General features: G+C 32.7%; 1 protein-coding gene across 10 annotated transcripts in view; it reads right to left on the minus strand.

Moving 5' to 3' along the window:
• LOC105347718 (high affinity cAMP-specific and IBMX-insensitive 3',5'-cyclic phosphodiesterase 8B) overlaps positions 1 to 19871 on the minus strand; it is a 61942-nt gene that overhangs the window by 24061 nt on the left and 18010 nt on the right. The window contains exons 1-2 of one of the 10 annotated variants that reach the window (XM_034468240.2): positions 507 to 781; positions 262 to 358 (exon numbers count right to left, since the gene is read on the minus strand). The exons of 5 other annotated variants lie outside the window; for them this stretch is intronic. In XM_034468240.2, the coding sequence (XP_034324131.2) occupies positions 262 to 358; positions 507 to 532 (123 nt within the window). In that variant the 5' untranslated portion in view covers positions 533 to 781. Of the gene's footprint in view, positions 1 to 261; positions 359 to 506; positions 782 to 9224; positions 9706 to 13733; positions 13966 to 15757; positions 16044 to 19871 lie in introns of those variants that run through there. 4 more of the 10 variants (XM_034468245.2, XM_034468241.2, XM_034468242.2 and 1 more) reach the window with 4 other exon arrangements.

Below are 19871 nucleotides of genomic sequence, written 5' to 3' on the forward strand. Positions count from 1 at the left end.
ACAGATATTTCCATAACTCGAAGACTTCTGCACAAATTTATACTAACTTACAATTCATAAAGCTAACATCTTAACAAGATATATTCTCTCTCCAAAAAATAGTACATGTATGCTTATTAGAATATCTTCGTAACTAAGTTGACAAGACATATGAAATGTTTAACACCAGATAACCAAGGTGTCTCCGTCTGGAAATCTTAATATTACATAAACACTGCATATAAAGTCAAGGTAATTGGGAGGCCAGCAGTCTTTACTTACATTACACATCAGTGCATTTTTTCTGTCAGTGTTTCCAAAAGGGAAGTAAGAACTATTGTACAGTACAGGCCCTATTTTGATGCCGTAAATTGCCGATCTATCGTGAGAAAAAGGTGCAAAAATCAACTCCAAGTTGAGAACACAACTTCCAAAACTGGATAAAAAAAATCCATTCAAATGACGATCAAAAACAGTAATGCCACTTGATCCTAGAAAAGTTTAAAGCCTTCAAAAGTCAGTAACACCTGTTGAAGTTATAGCTGGCAAACATTTCTACAGAACATATACGGCTCCTTGCTGTTAACAGGCATTAATCCACACACAGGCGACTCCAGTCCACAAGTTTGTTGTAAGTGTCAAGTGTCATGATCATCCGCAAGTCCTTTCACTGCTTAGTCCTGCTCTGTCTCCATAAAAGGCACCTCTGTTTATAAAAACTTGTGTATGTTAATACACCTATTTCCTTCTACTCCTGTCAGTCGCACATTACCTTGACTGCTCCAAAGCAAAAATGAATTCAATGTACACACAATATATCATATGTCAAACAGGCCCATTAAGATTACATACTTTCTTGGAATGCAGACACTGTTGAGTGCTCTGTGAGTCAGCCAAGTATGGACAAGATGCACATTCAAATTAGGTCAACATTACCTTTTTTTCACAAATTACAAAAGGAAGTTGCGGACATGAGTTCCCAGAATGTAACATTAAACCCGCAAACTTAATTTTACAGAAGTTTTGCTCGTTAAAATGATTGCGAATTACGTTGTCAAATGAAAGACACAGTTCTTGTGAATCAACAAAAAGGTGACAAAGTGAAAACACACACTTGATAATTTATCTCCCTGATTCCAATTAGAGCATTCAAAACACTGACATAGTTCTCCAATTAACAAACGTATTATAATGCGAGCTTGATTCAAAATTCATTTGAATGATTGAATCATCCCCTATCATAAATATTGCGGGAGATTTTGTTCATGACTGCTTTGTATATATACTCGTTTGTGAATGAATATGAATGAACTTAATTTCTTTTGAGCATAATGAAGAGAAACAAATTAATTAAATTTTATCAAATAAACGTTGCAATAAAATCCTCAAGTCAACAATAAAATCTATGACTAAGCCCTCACCGTTTAAATGCATACAAGAAAAATGAAAAGTCAGTTTTTTACATCTAAAAAAATTTCTTGAGGATAAAAAACAAGAATAACTCTTAAAGTACATTTATGCAACATTTTTCGGTTAGAAAATAGAATAATTTCATAATGCATCATCCAAGAACCTTTTGGAAATGTGGCAAATGATACATTACTTGTCGTTCACAGACAGACATTTTAACAAAGTAACCATTGCAATAGGAGGGTCAAATGTCCCTGCTAGAGACAACGGGACTTTAAACGCGGCTTCCTGAGCCAGAAGTCTGGAATCATCTTGATTTGACTTCCGTATATCATGCCTGTGAAATATTTCACATTAGAGTTGTCAAGTTTGCCAAGGCAAGATGTATGTTAATGAATGTAGACAATTCTTGCCATGTATTATCGGCTTACACGTCAATGACCTATGCCAGGGGCAAACAAAATTCATCTATCAACCCCTCTCAAGGCCATTTCCATCTATATTGCAGCAAAGATATCAAATAAAGTTTGATGATTTACTGGTGGTAGTATAGTATATCACGTCTCCATTGGTATTATTTTTTTGGAACGGGGAAAAAAGACCTAGAAATATATATTTGCACTTGATGGCAAATCTTTAGGTCTTTGTACAGTTGCACAAATGCTAGCTGCCTCAAAATTTGAATTTCCTTCATTTCACGATTATTCTTTAATACTGTACAGTCAGAAAACGACAATTTCTTGAAATGTTGAAACAGCATACATAATGCACAAAATATTAAAATATCATACAAGTACATTATTTTCTCCCAACATCACCATCAGAAAATAATATTGAACACATTTTCTATCTCTTTAGGCTGATCATATTAAAAGGCCCCAACTCTATCCATGTTTCAAATACAAACTAACACATGCTCTACATATTCTGACTCATAATTTATCATTCCAAAAATGTTATCATTTCAACAAAAATTGAGAATTTATATCAGGCATTTTCATAGTTTAATCTAAATCATATCAGGGTGGGACCCACAGTGAGAAACTTGAATTGCTTCGAAGAGCTTCTTCAAAGTGCAGCTTACATGTCGAGAGTAAAACCAGAACACAGAGACAGAGAGAAAAAAATTCCAACTTCTACTCACAAGTAGCCTGAACGTAAACGTCCATAGGGTGCTCCAATTAGGTGCAAAATCAGTTAATAAACTATCATACAAATAACATGCATAATATCAATATTGATGAACTCATATTTTTCAAGGTTATTACATAACACAATTACTTTTATATAAAATGATTTTGATAATCCTTAGGGACACATGTTTAAAAATGTGACTTTGCTTATAAAAAAAGCCTAATTATTCACATATGTACGAGCAGTCCTTTTGACTAAGTTTTAGTATCCTATGTGTTCGGTGTGCTAATCCGTGGCTCCCAAAATCTGGTTTATACAACTTAACAATCTCCGATCCTTGGTAATGTTTGATAACTCTAAATTATCCGGAATTTTTGTAATTCGTACCATACCATCTGCATTTAATACAGACAAATATAATTAGACTAATACACAGTTATTGAACAAAACTGATTGACTTAGTGGTTTCATGGAGACCTACTCCATAAAGGTAAAGGGATTAGAGCCACCAATGCACTGGTACTACTGGGTTTTTTTAAATTTGATCTCAACTTGTATATCTATTCCATTATATCCATCATGGGCAAATTTGCAATAACTTTGTAAAATGCATGGATACCATATCAGTGAATTTCTTTTTATTTTATTTCATTTGTAAAGTTTGAAGGACAAATAACATTCTTATGATGAAAAAAATACTTTGAGGCTGAGGAACCAAGAACCGAAATTGACCTACTCTTTACATAAAACAATTGGTATGTATACAAAGTCATCACTAGGTTATAACAGTCATTGACAGAACGCTAAACATAAACTTCCCAAGACAAAAAGTGTCTAAATGAAAGACAAGTAAAAGAAATCATTAAACATTAAATTCTTGCCTGAAAATATTTTGATCCAGGACAGATTTTATATTTTTTTGAAAATAAAATGCATTTAACTGGTATAGGTATATCTCCAAAATAATTTAATACACTCTCTGAACCCAATGAGCAAGACTTATCATAAACATGTTCACAAATTGAAGAAGCTGACCAGTTTTATAACTTTTACAAATTTCTTTAAATTAACATGTGAAGATTTTATTTCAGAATTCTAATCTATACAAGCACATTTGAGGTTTTATTTTATCAATGATCATGATAATAGGGTAAATGACCTAAACTACGAAAGATTAACTCTTGAATCAAACCTTTGAAACATATCTCATCTGTGAAACAATCTCAGGATAAATACATATCAGTCTAAAGTTTGGGTTTTAATTTCAATAACTTACCAATGTTGGACAAATTGTTCATTGTGACAATTTACAACTAGTGATAAAATGTTGATATGTAATATAATATCATTATATCAAGTTTGTGTATCCCTACAATAATTTGCAGTATACAGGTACATTATTTAAGCAAGCAGTTTGCACTGCTCCCCAACCTCTAACGACTCAAAGTCAAAAAAAGGGAAATATTTTTTATCGATAAAGTAAAGGTAAAGTAAATGCCAATTGATTCTTGATCAAGATGAAAGATTGAAAATACTTGAATAAAGCTCTATCACATTGTAGAAAACCTCTTATCGAATGGATTTGTTAAAATTATATGCTTAAATGTCAAGGTCAAATGGTCAATCCTGCAGGGGTAAAGATTTTGACTGTAAACAGGAAAAAAACTGATCCCACCACTTATATTCAATACATGTGAGTAAAATATCATAGGTATGGTGCTACAAGAAAAGTTTCAGCACTGAATAAAGTAAGTCACACCCTCTGTGCAAATGAACAACTGTACACAGATAATGAAAAGGAAATTAAATTATTAAGCCTGAAATCCATAATTATGGCAGGCATCCAATGTCTTTAGTAATTTTACCAGTATGTCCTTTGTAGGAGTTCAATTGTTGACCTTTTCAGGAACTACAAAATTTTAAACATTCTTTTTAACCACGTATCATTTTAAATTAATTACAATGCTGCTAATTAGCACACAATCAATACCACATACTGAACACTTGAATGTTACAATTTCCTTCTGCGTGACCTCATTAATCCTCAACCTTTTGTCAGAGTATCCTTGACCCCAACATTGTTCACATGAATGGACTGATGAACTCACCACAAGCAAGCCTGCCGTGACAGGCCGACATGACGAACACAAGATATACAAGACCTCGATGATCTGTACCATAAAACAATCAGTATATCTTACATAAACAATGAAGGTTCATCATCTCACAGCAAACCAAAGTCTATCAAATTTTTAATATAGATATATGTGTGCCATAACATGGTCATAAGTTCAGTATGTGACTAGAAAAATTCAATATACATGTTTATTGCATGCATTAGTAGCATGGTTTAATATAGAATTTGCCCATTAATTATTTCATTTCTGCTAATTCATCTAAGCTTTAGATAAGTCTTTTCTGGAACCAAATCCTTTTTTAAACAAATCAAAGAAGAGGGGATTAATTCAGTTAAATAGTTCAATTTTTTTTCCCAATGTGTATAAATGCATACATGGTTTCTCTCTCTATGTGTGTGGAAAGCTTTGGATCTGAATCAATATCTCACCAATTTCCCCTGCCTCAGAAAAAAAAGTTGGTTCTGTCAATACTGCAAGCTTCGGTATACATCATGAGAAAATTCTACACAGACAAATCTGTTTTATGAATTGTAATAGACTCTTGTCATGTTGAAGTTCTGAGAGTGAAGCCAATGACGTAAATAAACGGCAGTGTATAAAAAATGAACAATAAACCATTATTGATTCTCCCTCTAACCTTATCACTGGGATAAAGGCTTTGATAATTAGACTGCATACATTTACCCCCTAGTCATGCCATTCTGCATTGTAGTATTTTCTTGACTGAGTGTAATGAAAAAACATGTCCGCTCAATTAATAAACATTGAATGCATACTGCTGTGATGTGACAGACATTTAATGCAAGTTGATGCAAGTTGTCTGCTTTAAAAAAAAAACGTGTTCAATTTCTATACTTTAAGTTGATTTACTTGAAATCACCCCCCCCCCCCCAAAAAAAAATTGTATTTGAAAATTTTCTCCCCATCTCTTTCTCTGCAAATAATCATGCAAATAGGTTTCGCTGAATGGTCAATTGACTGACAGATTCCATTTTGGTAAATACAATAACACAAAAAAGTATCTATGAAGCCTCATGAAAAAAAGATTTATTTGTAATTGCATATTGATCATTGTTGGCAATGACCACGTAGCCTTTTCACTCTGCTATAGGAGGAACTATGAGCAACTCCTAAAATATCGCTGTGGGACTGACAAACTCAAAAATGAAATCAGACACACAGAATACATACAAGTATGGATTTACTTTTCCTTTTCATTTAACACATATAATCAGGAAAGTTAAATACCTATACCGGTAATTAAATTATTTCACCATTCTAAAAACTCAACCCAAAAGCAAAGCAGACAATACAACAAAACAGACAAAACTAATGAGGGAAGACTGTCTTATTCAAGAAAACCAGAGACACAGAAATAAAGAAACCCATGTGATATTTTAATTTACTTGTACAGTATGTGTGACAAAGTAAAGTGTCAATCTTCATGGGGTACCGGTAGTTTCCATTGTTTTGATGATTCTTGAGTTTGTATGATGCCATATATTTTGGTTCATTTATAGTGATCGAGAGTAAGACGTAACATTATGTTAAAACTTGCCTATATAGGAAAAAGTTGTGATATGATAGTTTTCCTCCATCCATAAAGTTTGAATCTTGAACATTACAAGTACCTAATAACATACTTTTAAGCTAAATATCATTGAGTACTAGGCAAAGCAATATTGAACAGTAAAGCCAATAGCATTTATCAACATAAAACTAACGGGTAAAATTTATACAATTCCTTCCCTAAAAAATTCATTCAAGGAAATACTTGGTGAAGATAATTTTCCCTCAAATATGATAAATATCAAATCATTTCTTACTTATATCTTTTTTCCATGCTTAGAAACTCAAATGGTCAGAGATAATACCATATCTGCGGTAATTTTTGCGATGATCAAATTTTCTCTTTTTTCGCGATCACTTTTGAATCGCAAATAATTGAATACGCAGAAATTATATCTTGTTTGAATTTCTATAAAAAACTTAGTATTGCAAAAAATGAGTGCCACAAAGTAAAAATGTTACAGATTTTCCGCATTTTCGCAAATTTTGTGACACGCGAAAAAAAACAGATATATAATTTCTGTGATAATCACTGACTCCCTCTGGATGAGACACAAGTCCATCGCAGGTTGCTACAAACCAACTTTTATTCGCAACAACTTTATTTCCCAATTTATTAACAATAAACTGGTTCGGGACAACTAATGTTCGCAACCAAGCCTTACGCAGACCACCATAAGATGAGGACTGGTTCACAGCGAGAAATATTTCCGATGAGGAGACACTTGCGAACCACCCAGAAATTTCTCAAACATGAATAAAAGTTGCTTTACAGTAACCTCCAGCATCAGCTGGTAAATAATTTCAGCAAAATGGACCAGGATAGAACACAAAACAATTAAACAGCAGAGACCATTTGGTTATTTTCTCAACAGCAATGACTATTTATATACTTATCCACACCACCTAAAAGAAACAAAAAAATGCTAAAAATTTCATTTGTTACATTACATACAGATGCATTGCTTTAGCACATTAAAAAGCAGTTTTATAGATATTAATATTCATCTGTTTATAAGAAAAAAATCAATGAGGTTGAAAGTGATATTAACATAGTCCAAATCCAGTGTATTCTTAAAATTTTAAGGAATAGATTCTTGCAATAAAAAGAAAATCAGATGGATAAATAAAGGTACACAATAAAGCATAATATGAGAACAAATTATGCAGTTTTCTCAAATTATGCAGTTAGCACAAGTAATCTTTCAGAAAATTTAAATCCTTGCACCATGCATTTATATGATAATGAAGAAAATATTAGTTTATTGATTGTATATGTAAAAGCTGTCTCTTGAGTCTTGAGAGATAAAAAACAACAATAGATAATTGTGTGGTAAAACCTTGAAATCAAAATGCACTATGAGGTACAATGGTGCATATTAAAGCTCGTAGCAATGTATTTCCTTGCCACAACCTATTAAGATGTATATTTGAGGATGATAAGTTTATACATCACTCTGTTTATATCATACATGCAAAACTGATTTTGACAGGATTTGAAATTGCAAACATTTTGTTTGCATGGACAAACATTTTTAGACATAAAAAATGGAAAAGAAAAGTTCAACCAAAAGCTAACTTTGAGAGAGAAACTATGACAAGAGATTGGATATGAAATGGCTGGCCTAGAGCGAAACTGAGGTCCAGACATTAACACTCCAACCCGTGTCTAGTGCCGTCCCAGTCACATTTCTGTTTACAATCAAGCCTTGACAGCTGAGAGACTAAGTATAAAGTAAAGAGGTCAGCTGAAGCAGAGATGATTAGACATGTATGTTGATGACCACACAGATGATGAATTGTTGTCCTAGGAATCCACTAATACTTATACAAGTATACGGTAAACAAGGCAGCTTTTTGTATAAATTGCTTATTACTGCCTTCCCATACATACTAGAGTATCAAATACTATGTGCAGATATTCATGCCAGACACAGAAGTATGTTTATGTAAACATGTTTTGAACACTTGCCATTTGATGCATTAAACTCAATTTCTTCAGAGTTGAAGTTGGTTAGATGTAAAAGTTGTCTACATACATGTATATACATTTCAAGTTAACTGATAGTGGACTGAATTGAAAGAAGAGATAGAGTAAAAAAAAACAACACGATTAATGGCTCACAACTGAAAAATCAGCAGTTTAAGAAAGAAAACTTGTTTACTAATGAGTAATGATCGACGTCTGGGGTTGACAGATTAAATGTTATTGATCTTAGTTTCAAGACTCAGAATCTTACTGGCAAACAGAAAATGTAAATGACATTTCCAATAACCTTGTCACCTTGCTTACGCTCAGCTTCATTTTCTTCAAAACATCGAGTTCACAAGGGCAAACACATGTATATATTGAAATTCTTTGAACTATTGTACACACAGAAAAAAAATTTCTGAAGAGATATTATGTGGAAATAAGCATTCAGAGTTACAAAGAGACATGTTGCCTGCCTGTAGAATCATGTTGATAAATACACATCTAATCTGTAATGTTGTACAGTGTACAAACACATTACTGGTGAATGCACTCCAAGAACTTGGTACTTTTCCAAATCAGACAGAAAATTGATAAAGTGAAAGAAAAGGTCAAAATGGGTTCTTTATTCAATAATCCCATGCGTTGAGCAATGTATAGTTTTCAACATAATTAAATATCTTTTAAATTGAGAATAATGAACTATATTGTGTCAGCAGAGAGGGTAGTGATCTTTTAACCCTATGACCACAAATCCTTTGAAACATGAGGGTAACTGCTGACAAACTAGGCTTCCCTCTTATATCCCTCAACAAGAGAAACTCTATGGTATATAGGCCTATATGTGTGTGTGTCAACATAAACAAGATAAATCACCATCAACTGCCAGACACCATGGTCAAGGCAGTCTTCGCCCATCATCAGACCAACAATAAAGAAGGCCATTAGGAGCTGCAAAATTTCTCACCACAGAGAGATTTATATTCTTCAAAATTCAAATGAATTTAAAAAATCATACAAACCTGCACATACTGAGCTGCAGGGACTGGTCGCTTATCTTTTCTGTAGCACTGGCAATTCCCCATTGTGACCAGGGACGATTGCATCAAAACCGCAAGATAAATAACATCCACATGTGCGAATTCGTTAAAACTAGTTCATAAAAAATTGTAACAAACTTGCACTCTTTCTGTGTATCAAATAAATCCAATGCATGTTGACCTTCCCCCCACCTCAGATAAATGCTTATTGGCAGGTACGATATCGACTCCAAATAAACATGTCTAACGCCATATCACACTGATCGCCAATAGCACTTAAATATCATCCTCCAAAGCCTCAAAATAATCGAAACGATCCTTTTAATCGCCTAAATTATCCCAATTTGACACCAATATCCCTGCTTTGTAAACAGAAGTCATCGCTCTAATCATGTAAAATGCAGACATACACTTCTCTGTCATCTGCTTCGAAATCCCTAAGAAAAACGCTTTCCTGCCTCTAAAGACTGAAGAGTTACACTCAAGAAAGCGAATCGTGTACATACAATGTATGTATATACAGACCTATGAGAGAAAAATCAATGCAATGATAAATATATATTTATGATGTAAGTTACGAAAATTATGACTTTGATTCTTGATTAATGATTGGAAATGAGTTATTCTCATTCGACAGTTTGTGGATCTTGCTATGTTTTTGTTTAATATTATTTTGATTTTTTATTTTGGGTTATTTATAAATGCTTATCAAAAGTTTCGGGTTAGTCTGGCTTAATTTCAATTCAGTTTATTCGCTCACGCAAAATAAAACGTGGTTCATGGGTAACAGACTACAATATGACAATTAGCATACAATTATATATACATTTATCAGGGGTAATTTATAGATTAATCATATTATACCAACAAAATGTGAAATGTAAAACTTTTCATTATGCGTTGATATTGAGACTAAAAGAGACTTTTAAATCATCCAAAAGCTTTAAAATTTGAACATTTTCCTATATTATTTTTATACAAGTTCTTTGACAGGTCGTTCGTTCGAATGTTTTCAGACTGGGTGCTACAGACCTACAGCTAACATTTACGAACAGGACAGAATAACTGATCATGGAAAATATCCGAAAACCTTCATAGCCATTTCTTTTGCCAAGTCTTGTGAGACAAGTTATATAGTTTTAATGCTAGTAGATCAACCGATTATGATTATTGGCTTTCGACTACTTATATAAACGAGCTTTCTTTTCATACCATTCTACGGCAAGATTTAAAGAACCACAGGATTAATGCACGTTTTATTATTTTTCTGTCGACATTATCGGATTCTATAGCAAATTTCTCATTGTATTGTTGTATATGTGCAAGATAAGTCAACGAGACAAAATAAACCTCTGAGGACGGTTCAACGCCCAACTGGATGTATATTGATCGGGTTTAGCTCGACAGGAGTCACACAATTGATATTTTGATTTGGAGAAGATGTACACCCTTGACATCGACATTGAACTTTCTTTGACATACACAAACCCAATATAATGACAGCCATACCTCTCCTCTCCCTTTAGACTTTTTGCTTTATACAACTGAAAAATATAACACATTTCAAATCATGCCTTTAGAATCTAAAGTTTAGATCACTTTGATATGCTAGCAACAGAAGTGGTAACTTATGCCAACATACGAGTTTATTAGAAAGGTTCTAAAAACTTGAAAAGATTATTTACGTAATAATATTTTTAAATAAATTCATAACTTGAATGCTCAATAAATGCAAAGTAACTACAATGTACTATACTTCGTGGAGAGAGAGAGAGAGAGAGAGAGAGAGAGAGAGAGAGAGAGAGAGAGAGAGAGAGAGAATTTTTTTAACTTAAAGATAAAAATATAGATATTGTCATATTTGTAAATTACAGCTTTAAAAAAAGAGAATATCGCACCCAATTTTACAGTATATAAGATATATAGAGTACCTTTTGTATATGTTTTTATATGTGGAAGACAGAATTATTGGGTTTTATTATAGAAAATGTGGGAACTATTTTTTTTAGTTTCTAATAAGACACTCAATCTTTTTTTTTTTGATTTGGTTAATGTATAATTATTATGAATATATGGGGAGAAACCCACCAAAAACGATGGATAGACATTTTGCTATAGTTAATAAACATTTAATTACGAAACTTTAAAATTCACAGTTAATATTCAAGACCACAGGATAAATTTTCAAAGGAAAAGTTTATGTGCCAAAAAAATCAAACAATCATATTCTAAAAATAAATTAGAAGAAAATCGCGAATTTTTATTTCAAAACATTAAACAAAAACTTTAAAGTTTTACTTAATAGCTTTATAAATGGATCTACTTCCATTGCAAGAACAATATTTTAACATTTTAATTTTAAATCGTTTCCATGTTGCTTTATTAAACATATAATTTTTACATGGGACGAACATGGCACACACAGTTTTCCATTACATTAATTACAAATCAATACGATAAACAGTTTTCGAAGAAAAAAAATTACAGCCACAAATCCAATGAATAATTTTTCCTGGGGTTGAATGCCATCCAGATCGTCATGTCCTAAGATTAATACAAATAATCAAGACAGAGTTTGGAATTCAATTAACGAGGTTAGAATAAAGGTCTCTGGCTTAATCTAAAATACCATATATGTCAGAGGTAAGGGGCGGTTTGGACGCAAGACCGAGTATTGTTCTCTTATTTTTGATATGAATTGATTTAGGCTTATGCTTCTGTGACTCGTTTCAGTTTAAATTTAACCTTTGCTTTAAAAAATCGCGTTTTCCCTTCACCTGAGTAGTTTAGCTGTCCTTACAAACCTAATTAACATAGGAACTGGGAAAATAAACTATTTATCAGTAATATGCACGATGTCCGCACTGACGTCATTGTTTCCATAGTTATGATAAAACTGAGTGATGATGCCCTTTTCTGGTCGAACTGACATATACATGTACAATACATGTACGATTGTGATGCTGGTAAATATAGTTGTATATATAACATTTCTTTTTAAAGGGACTTGGACACGATTTGACTTAAAATTTTCAAATTTTATTTTTCCATTTTCAATGTTTATACTGATAAATATAGAAGTTTATAATGCAATGTCAAAATTTGAATATCAAATTATAAACAATATGCAGAGTTCATAATTCTTTGTTTGGTAAACAAAGCTCAACATTGTCATTTTTTACATATGTGTTGTATTAGTGTAAGTTTCAATCAAATGTATCCTTTTTTTTTGTTGATAATAGTATTTATGAAGATATTGAATTAGTTTAAATTGTTTTTTACATGTCATTTTGTCTAAGAAATGGTGATTTTCTACATTACATTTTTTGTAAACAACTATCAGACTCGAGCTTTGTTTACATAACCTCTGTTAGCTTGTAACTTGACTTTAACATTCAATATTTTTGTTTATCTTTTAAAATGCACCATTTAACCATTTTATACATGAAATATAAAAATAAAATTTTTAATCTTAAATCATGTCCAAGTCCCTTTAAAGTATATCAAAATATGTGCAGTTCTAATACATGTAATATTAATTTTCCCTTCCGGTTCGTTCCTGTTAGTTACCAGAAATATTCGTTTGTCCTTAATTCAGGGCATTAATTCTCATGATATTGAATAAACATTCTAACGATATGCCTATGCTTTGTTTCGTGAATAGTCACATGAAGCTTGGTAAACGAAGTCGGAGTCCAGATCTTAAATCAAAAATAAGATTACTATTTGTGAATGTAATACTTTTTTTCAAATACACTACATGTATTTCTGAAACGCAGGCTTTAGATGAAATGATATATATACACATTAATTTTTCGTTCATAACTTATTAATAATTATCTATCAGTTTTATAGATACTAATATATAGCTCGATTTAGCTCAAATAAAAGAGATCGAGTTTAAAGCAATAGTTAAAAAAGAGGGGGGGGGGGGGTTACAAAGACCGATGTGCATATTTCGAAATCTAACCAAACATTACAATAGGATAGTATATCGTGAAGTTGCTTGGCCAGGGGTTGGGGTAATGATTAAAAACAATGTAGATCCCATATGAATCTAAAAAAGACAATGAACAATTCATTTGGAAACTTGCATAGATTTTCTCTCCTATTTACCACTCAAAGGTGATAGAACAAAGCTTAAAAAAAGAAATTAAGCTTAGAATTAGTCCACGAATATCGGCAATATATTCCTAGCTCATACAGGTATTGGGTTCCAACAACGTAACCTACTCTTACAAAAATGAGGTGTGCATTAAATAGACACATCTCATTTATGTTCACCATTTACTTCACGAATTTATTCAACGAATTCCCGTCTCCTCTGCCTCCTTGGGCAAGAGTGGGCCGTTCTTAAATTGGCTTGCATTGTGATGACCACAAAACACGTGAAGTGAAATAGTACGTTCGGTCCCTATATATCTGGCGATTTTAGTTGAAGAATATGGATATGATATGATGGATGAGAAAGGATAGACGTATCCGGCCTACCTTATCCTCCCTAGGATCTCTGGATATGGAGCCATTATGAGTATGCTCCTGGACGAAAAAACTGAGTCCTATCTGTAGGTTGCATAAACCTATATTATCCATCGCAACTGTTCTCAACATCCAACATCCGGGGTATAAAACTAATTAAAATCCTTTGATTGTGAATTCTCATTCAAGTCATGGCTAAACCTTCTCGGTCATTGAACAACCCCAAGTGAACATCACGGGCTAGTCTTCACCGTTTGGTTAGGGGTATATAGCTGAGACTTACATATACATGTTGTGTTGGAATGTTTTCACGATAGCTGTGTATACAGTTTTTAATTCCCCACGAATGCAAAGCCAAGGATCAAATATTGTCTCTTCTTTTTATTAAGTGGGTGCCAAGACAAATTTTACATATATGACAAATATTTGATGAGTTTATGAAATGCCATTTTGATAGGGAGAAATTAATAAGCGGATGGACGCCAGTTTTATGCAACAGTTTAAGTAGACCGAACCGCGTAGCGATGACGTCTTTGAAAGCATTAGACTGTGTTCCTTCGTGTAGTGAGCAGATCTAGTTCTCTGCGTCAATTCAAATGTTTGCAGACAATTAAATCTCCGAATGAAAAAACTTTGAAAATGCTCAGTGTTGACCATGAATACCCTGATCAGAAACTAATCTTTTAAATGTCGCCCTCTGATTTCCAGATAAGAAACTGTGCAAGAATAATTAAGGAATTCGATTACGGAACTAGAAATGATTGTTTCATCATTGCAGATCCGTAGGAAAACTACATGTATTGGCCATCAGAAAACCGTTCTCTCCATTTATAAATAAAAACATAAATATGCTCCCCCCCCCCAAAAAAAAAGAAGAGCAAACAACAAACACATCCAGCCAAGCAAAAAAACAATGTGGATCTTTGCGAATGTAAGGCCATAAAATGTGTGAGCATCAGGGACTTTTAGTGACCATTGAAGACCATTGTTTATGGCGAACAAATGGAGCAAGGAAATGCGCCCGCAATGTGCAAAAAGCAAATATTGACGGAAGCTTTTACACCGAAGCATTAAGGTGATAATGAATAATTATCACATGGCAGTAGACGTCATAATAGAGCCGAAGGTTACTCAATGTTGACCAATGTAAACCTTGAGAGCGCTGTTAAATAGTTACAGATAGGAAGTCAATATTGACACAGATAAAGCGAGATATGGTGGTATTTAGTCGAGTTTATTACAATACATTACCATCATAAACCTCCTCTCTCGACGCATATACGAGTAAAGGCAACTGTCATGCATTATGAACTCTGCAAAGGGGACAACGGCTTTTGCATTCAAACGAAGTGATGGTTCTCAATGTTTGCTTCATAAACTCTCTTAAGAATGCCTTAGCTATATGAATAGACAATATAAATCGTAAATAGTGCATTGGGTTTTTACTAAACTTTATTGACCAACTGTTCACCAGGAGTTTAAACAAATAGTAAGATGTTGAGAAATCGTTTACTCTTTGCAGTCATTTCAAAGGGTTTTTTTGTGTCCTATACATGTCTATGTATACATTTGTATATCTAACCGCGAATGTTCACCAGTTATAATGAAGAATTAAAACATTTTTAACACGCCTTTTTAGAAAAAAAGTTACAAAGGTTTCCATCTTTTATTGAAATGGTCTGTGTCCGAAAACACCTAGACACAATTTTTTGTAGACCAAAGAACGGACAAGTACATGGCGAGTGTTTGCGTCCTCGCGTGTGTTTATTGTACTGTCAAGAATGCAAACACAGAAAGGACAAAAAGTTGGCAACGTTTTGTCTGGCCCCACAAACAAATGTGTACTAATGTGTTTATCCACACACACGAACCAGACCGGGACAAAGGTTAACAAGGGACAGAAGCAACAGCTGAGACAGCTAAAAATGGATGGTGTCAATTTTTTGTGTGCGTTTCATATTTGTCATTGTGTCTTTATATAGACATGTATTTTATACATACAGACACTATGACTGTTATAAAAGCCATTTACTCACCAATATTGGCAACATTTTTAGTAGGTGGCATGTGCGTTTTATTCCCTTTGCTGAAATTCGAACGAACTGAGGGTGGCCGGGTTAACAGCTATTAAAAACCAATCCAGAGTAAGGCATCCATAATAAATATAGAAAATTCCCAATCATTATAAAAACATCCAAGATAAATAAAAGGTAAAAACAGCTTTCAACTCCAGCAAAACGCTTAAATGGAAGAAGCCACGAAAAACAATATCTTGTTCAGATAAGAGAAATCAATGTCTTGATCAATTAACAGTTTGTGACAATGACGTGGTGTAATTAGCGTTGCTCCGGCAGCGAATGGCGATTTGATAATATATGTATTATCGGTGTTGGCCACTGCTAGGATCATCAGCCTAAAGTAACGCCCCCTTTTGCCGGTAAAATCTGAGGTGACAAAACACCGAACATTACAAGCCTAGCCCTGCCTCATTACCACCGTTGGAGAACACCCGTATCGGGAGTGCACCACCAGCCGCCCCGAGTCCTGAGGGGTTTTAGGCCATTTTGTTATCACCCTAACGCAGAATCTGCATAAAGAAGAAATTGTCTCACCGTGTCCCAATAAACATTGTACCTTGATAATGGCCATTTAGCGACAAAACGCTCAAATAAATATACTCATTGCCCTCTTCCTCGTGTTTTTTTTTTAAATGTTCTTGTATAGGTAAGATGGGAACGCATCTAATAATCCGAAGAATGTTTCACGCTATTGACCGGAATGCCTCAATCTAAAGACGTTCTCTAAAATTTGTGACATCATTTTTCTGCAAAATTCTGCATTCCCAAATAATAAACACGCAACGTCCGAGCGTTGTATACTTCCCCGAGATTTCATATTTATATTCATACCATTCCTACCAAGCAATAACTCGTGATATCTTGTATTAAAAATTAAACATTTGGAATTCATATATCTGTAAAAATTTTAGTTTACTTACTTTATTCGGAAGATGTTCTTACACTTTGACATTTTAACATGAAATAAATGCGAAGTAACTAGTATATATTCCTGAAACCCCTGGCTAGTAATTTCAACTTATATATGATTTTTTTTGTGAATCCAAAGTACTGTTTGAGCAGCTTCTTTCGTCTCCATTTAATTTTCTTATCATTTTTGCAACTTTTAAGAAATGTATTTTTCTATGGTGAAAAATTCAATTTAAATCCACTCAATTATACTTTATTTTATTTCAAAAACTATTATAAATCAACAATATTCTACTGCTAAAATTCATGTTAAAAATGCTGGACATATTGGCCTTTAAAACTTCGTTTTGGAGAAGGAATCTTCGTTTGTTTGAAGTCACTCAGTACAAGCTTTAATGCAAACTCATACAGTATGATGTGTACAATAGAAATATTATATCAACATTGATGACATTCGTTATTTATATTTGATTTCAAAACACCATTTCAGTATGAACATTGAGGTTGTTCCTTCGAAGATATAGATATAAAAGGCTGGAATTCAAAGCTTTTTTTCACATTTGAACAAGAAACTAAGTTGCTTTGTCACTTTTAAGAAAATTTTGGAATCTTTTGAAAAGTTTATTTTACATGATTTTTATTCAAAGTGGACAATTGCAGGGTGTTTTTTCGATAAAAAAGGATAGATGTAATTCATTAAGGTGTAAAGTCAAATCAGTTGATAATGGAATAAACATTCTCTTATTGTTCTCTAAACACCGAAGGAAGAAATGTCCTCGATGAGTCGAAAAAAATACCTTACATTTATTATATTAACATTGAACAAAGTTTGCTCAATACCAATTAGAATGTAAATATCTCTACAGCTTAATATATATATATATATATATATATATATATATATATATATATATATATATATATATATATATATATATATATATATATATATATATATATAAACACGTTAAATGTTTGAGTAATGGTAACAGTTGACTGTGATTGGAGAAAAGGTTTGTCATACTACCATCAGCAGTTTTTATTTTTTACATGTACTCAAAAAACAACAAAACTTTAAAGAAGCGGTAAAGCACGGTGATGTATGCTTCCGTTAATTTAAAAAAATTAAAAGCCTTGAACAGTGGAGGAAAAAAGATTTATACAAGAACGATGTATTTGACAATGCCAGGAAATGAAAGGTACTCACAGAAAATCAAGCGAAAATCCGACCGTAAATCATGCCACATGGTGCTACAGATTAAGACGAATTCTACTGGTGATAATGCAAATCTAACCCCAAAGTAAACCTGTTTGCTTGAATAACTTGATCGTCCATCACTAGTTTCTTTTTTAAGACTCGAAGCTTTGATCGATGTTGAGTGAATTTCAGTGAAGCGTCGAGGTCCTATTTTTCGATAACCTCCCTTACACCTGCTAGTCCTTTATACCGACTGTCGACAAAGTTTTAGTGTATCAATTAAAGTATTTTAGAGAATGACAAATAGTGAAATGTTCTACAATTGATCTTAATGTACTAAAATGTACTGTATGATCAAATAAAAAAACCGTCAAAGTTTTCGAAATATCTTTGATTAGAATAAATGTAAACACTTGCATTCCATATTTTAATCAAAAGATTGTGACAATTGTTACAGTTTAGCTGTTTTTAAATGAAGATCCCAACTTCCTATTCTATATCTGTTGGTTGGGTTGAAGCAACGTAATCTGTATTTTTAAAGAATTTTATTCATTTATTTATTTATTTTTTTTTAATTGAAATGTTTTCAATAACTCCCTTCCCTCCCAACCCCTGCGCAATTTTAAGACTGACAATTTCTCATTTCAGAAGAAGGATTTTAATATAATAATGATAATTTAAAGAAGAATAATGATACTTTGAAATAGTCATAATACATATATTTATAGTTAAAGAAAAAATATGTTACAAGGACAATATTACACTTGCTGTTATACATTCAGAAAGTTTGGAGACAACGATGAGTAAATACTGATATAGAAAAAAACCCTACTTTAACGAAGTTTCAGTTTTTACAAACATTGTGTATAAGATGTATATGATAGTTAGAACCAATTTAACAAGAGCTTGGACTTCGGGTAACTGTCAAACAGCAATGTGACGTATACGTAGGCCTGTCTATTTCGTTGCTGAGCATTCAGCAATGGTGCTCTGAAATCAACATGATTTATCTGGCTTTTGAATTAAGACTACGCAATTGGTGTATATTTCGCTTGAAGCCAGCGTCATTTTTAATTTGTTTTGACGCAAGAAATACAGGTGTAGGTAGTTACATCCTTCTGAAAGTCCCAGGCCTTATTAAAATGGTTCTAATTAAGAAGCAGGGGCTAGATTTACATATGAAAAAAAATATATATGCATAAAAGAACGTTTAAGGAAGTCTTAGAAGAAAAAGTTCTCGATTTCTGTTTTAACACTTGCACATAAAGTTTTAATATTAATTTAAAGGTATAAATAGCGTTTTTGGTGGTAAAAAAAAATGAATAGAATTCAACGGCGAAATTACAGTCCAAATACTAGTATATCGAAATTAAAGTTAAGGTAGCTCCATACTCGTAAAATTCTCTGAGGAAAGTTGAAAAACTGAACTGATTTCGACTTAATAGACTTAAATGTCATCAATTGTTAGAAAAAATATACATGTAATCACACTTTTTGAGATGCCAGATAAACATAAACTAAAGCATATTTTAGCATTAGAAAAATGTATTTTTTTTCTGTTAGAAGTAAAATCTTGTAGGCAGAAATTTGTTTTTCTTGTTTAATTTTAATGTCAACTTTATCAGAAAACTAAAATTACAAAAATATTTTAAAATTAATCGTTGGAATAAGAAAAACTATAGCATTTAGACATACAACTGAGAGAAAAGTCAGAAAAAGAGTTATTTCCCCTTTGCATAAATAAAATATATAAAAATTTGGAAATTTAGTATAAAATTAAGTGCGAAAATATCTTTAACCTACCAATAATTCTAATTACATCCATGTGATTATATTCACATAAAATAAATAAAACTATCTTGCACAATTTTTATAGAATTCAAAGTTTTACAAAAATGTGTGACGTCACAGAACACTGGATCTACTTTAAACTTATAACCGGGTATGGACTCCAATAACGCCAAC

The sequence above is a fragment of the Magallana gigas genome, chromosome 6 (genome assembly GCF_963853765.1).
Source record: "Magallana gigas chromosome 6, xbMagGiga1.1, whole genome shotgun sequence".
In the NCBI taxonomy this organism is placed as follows: Eukaryota; Metazoa; Mollusca; class Bivalvia; order Ostreida; family Ostreidae; genus Magallana; species Magallana gigas.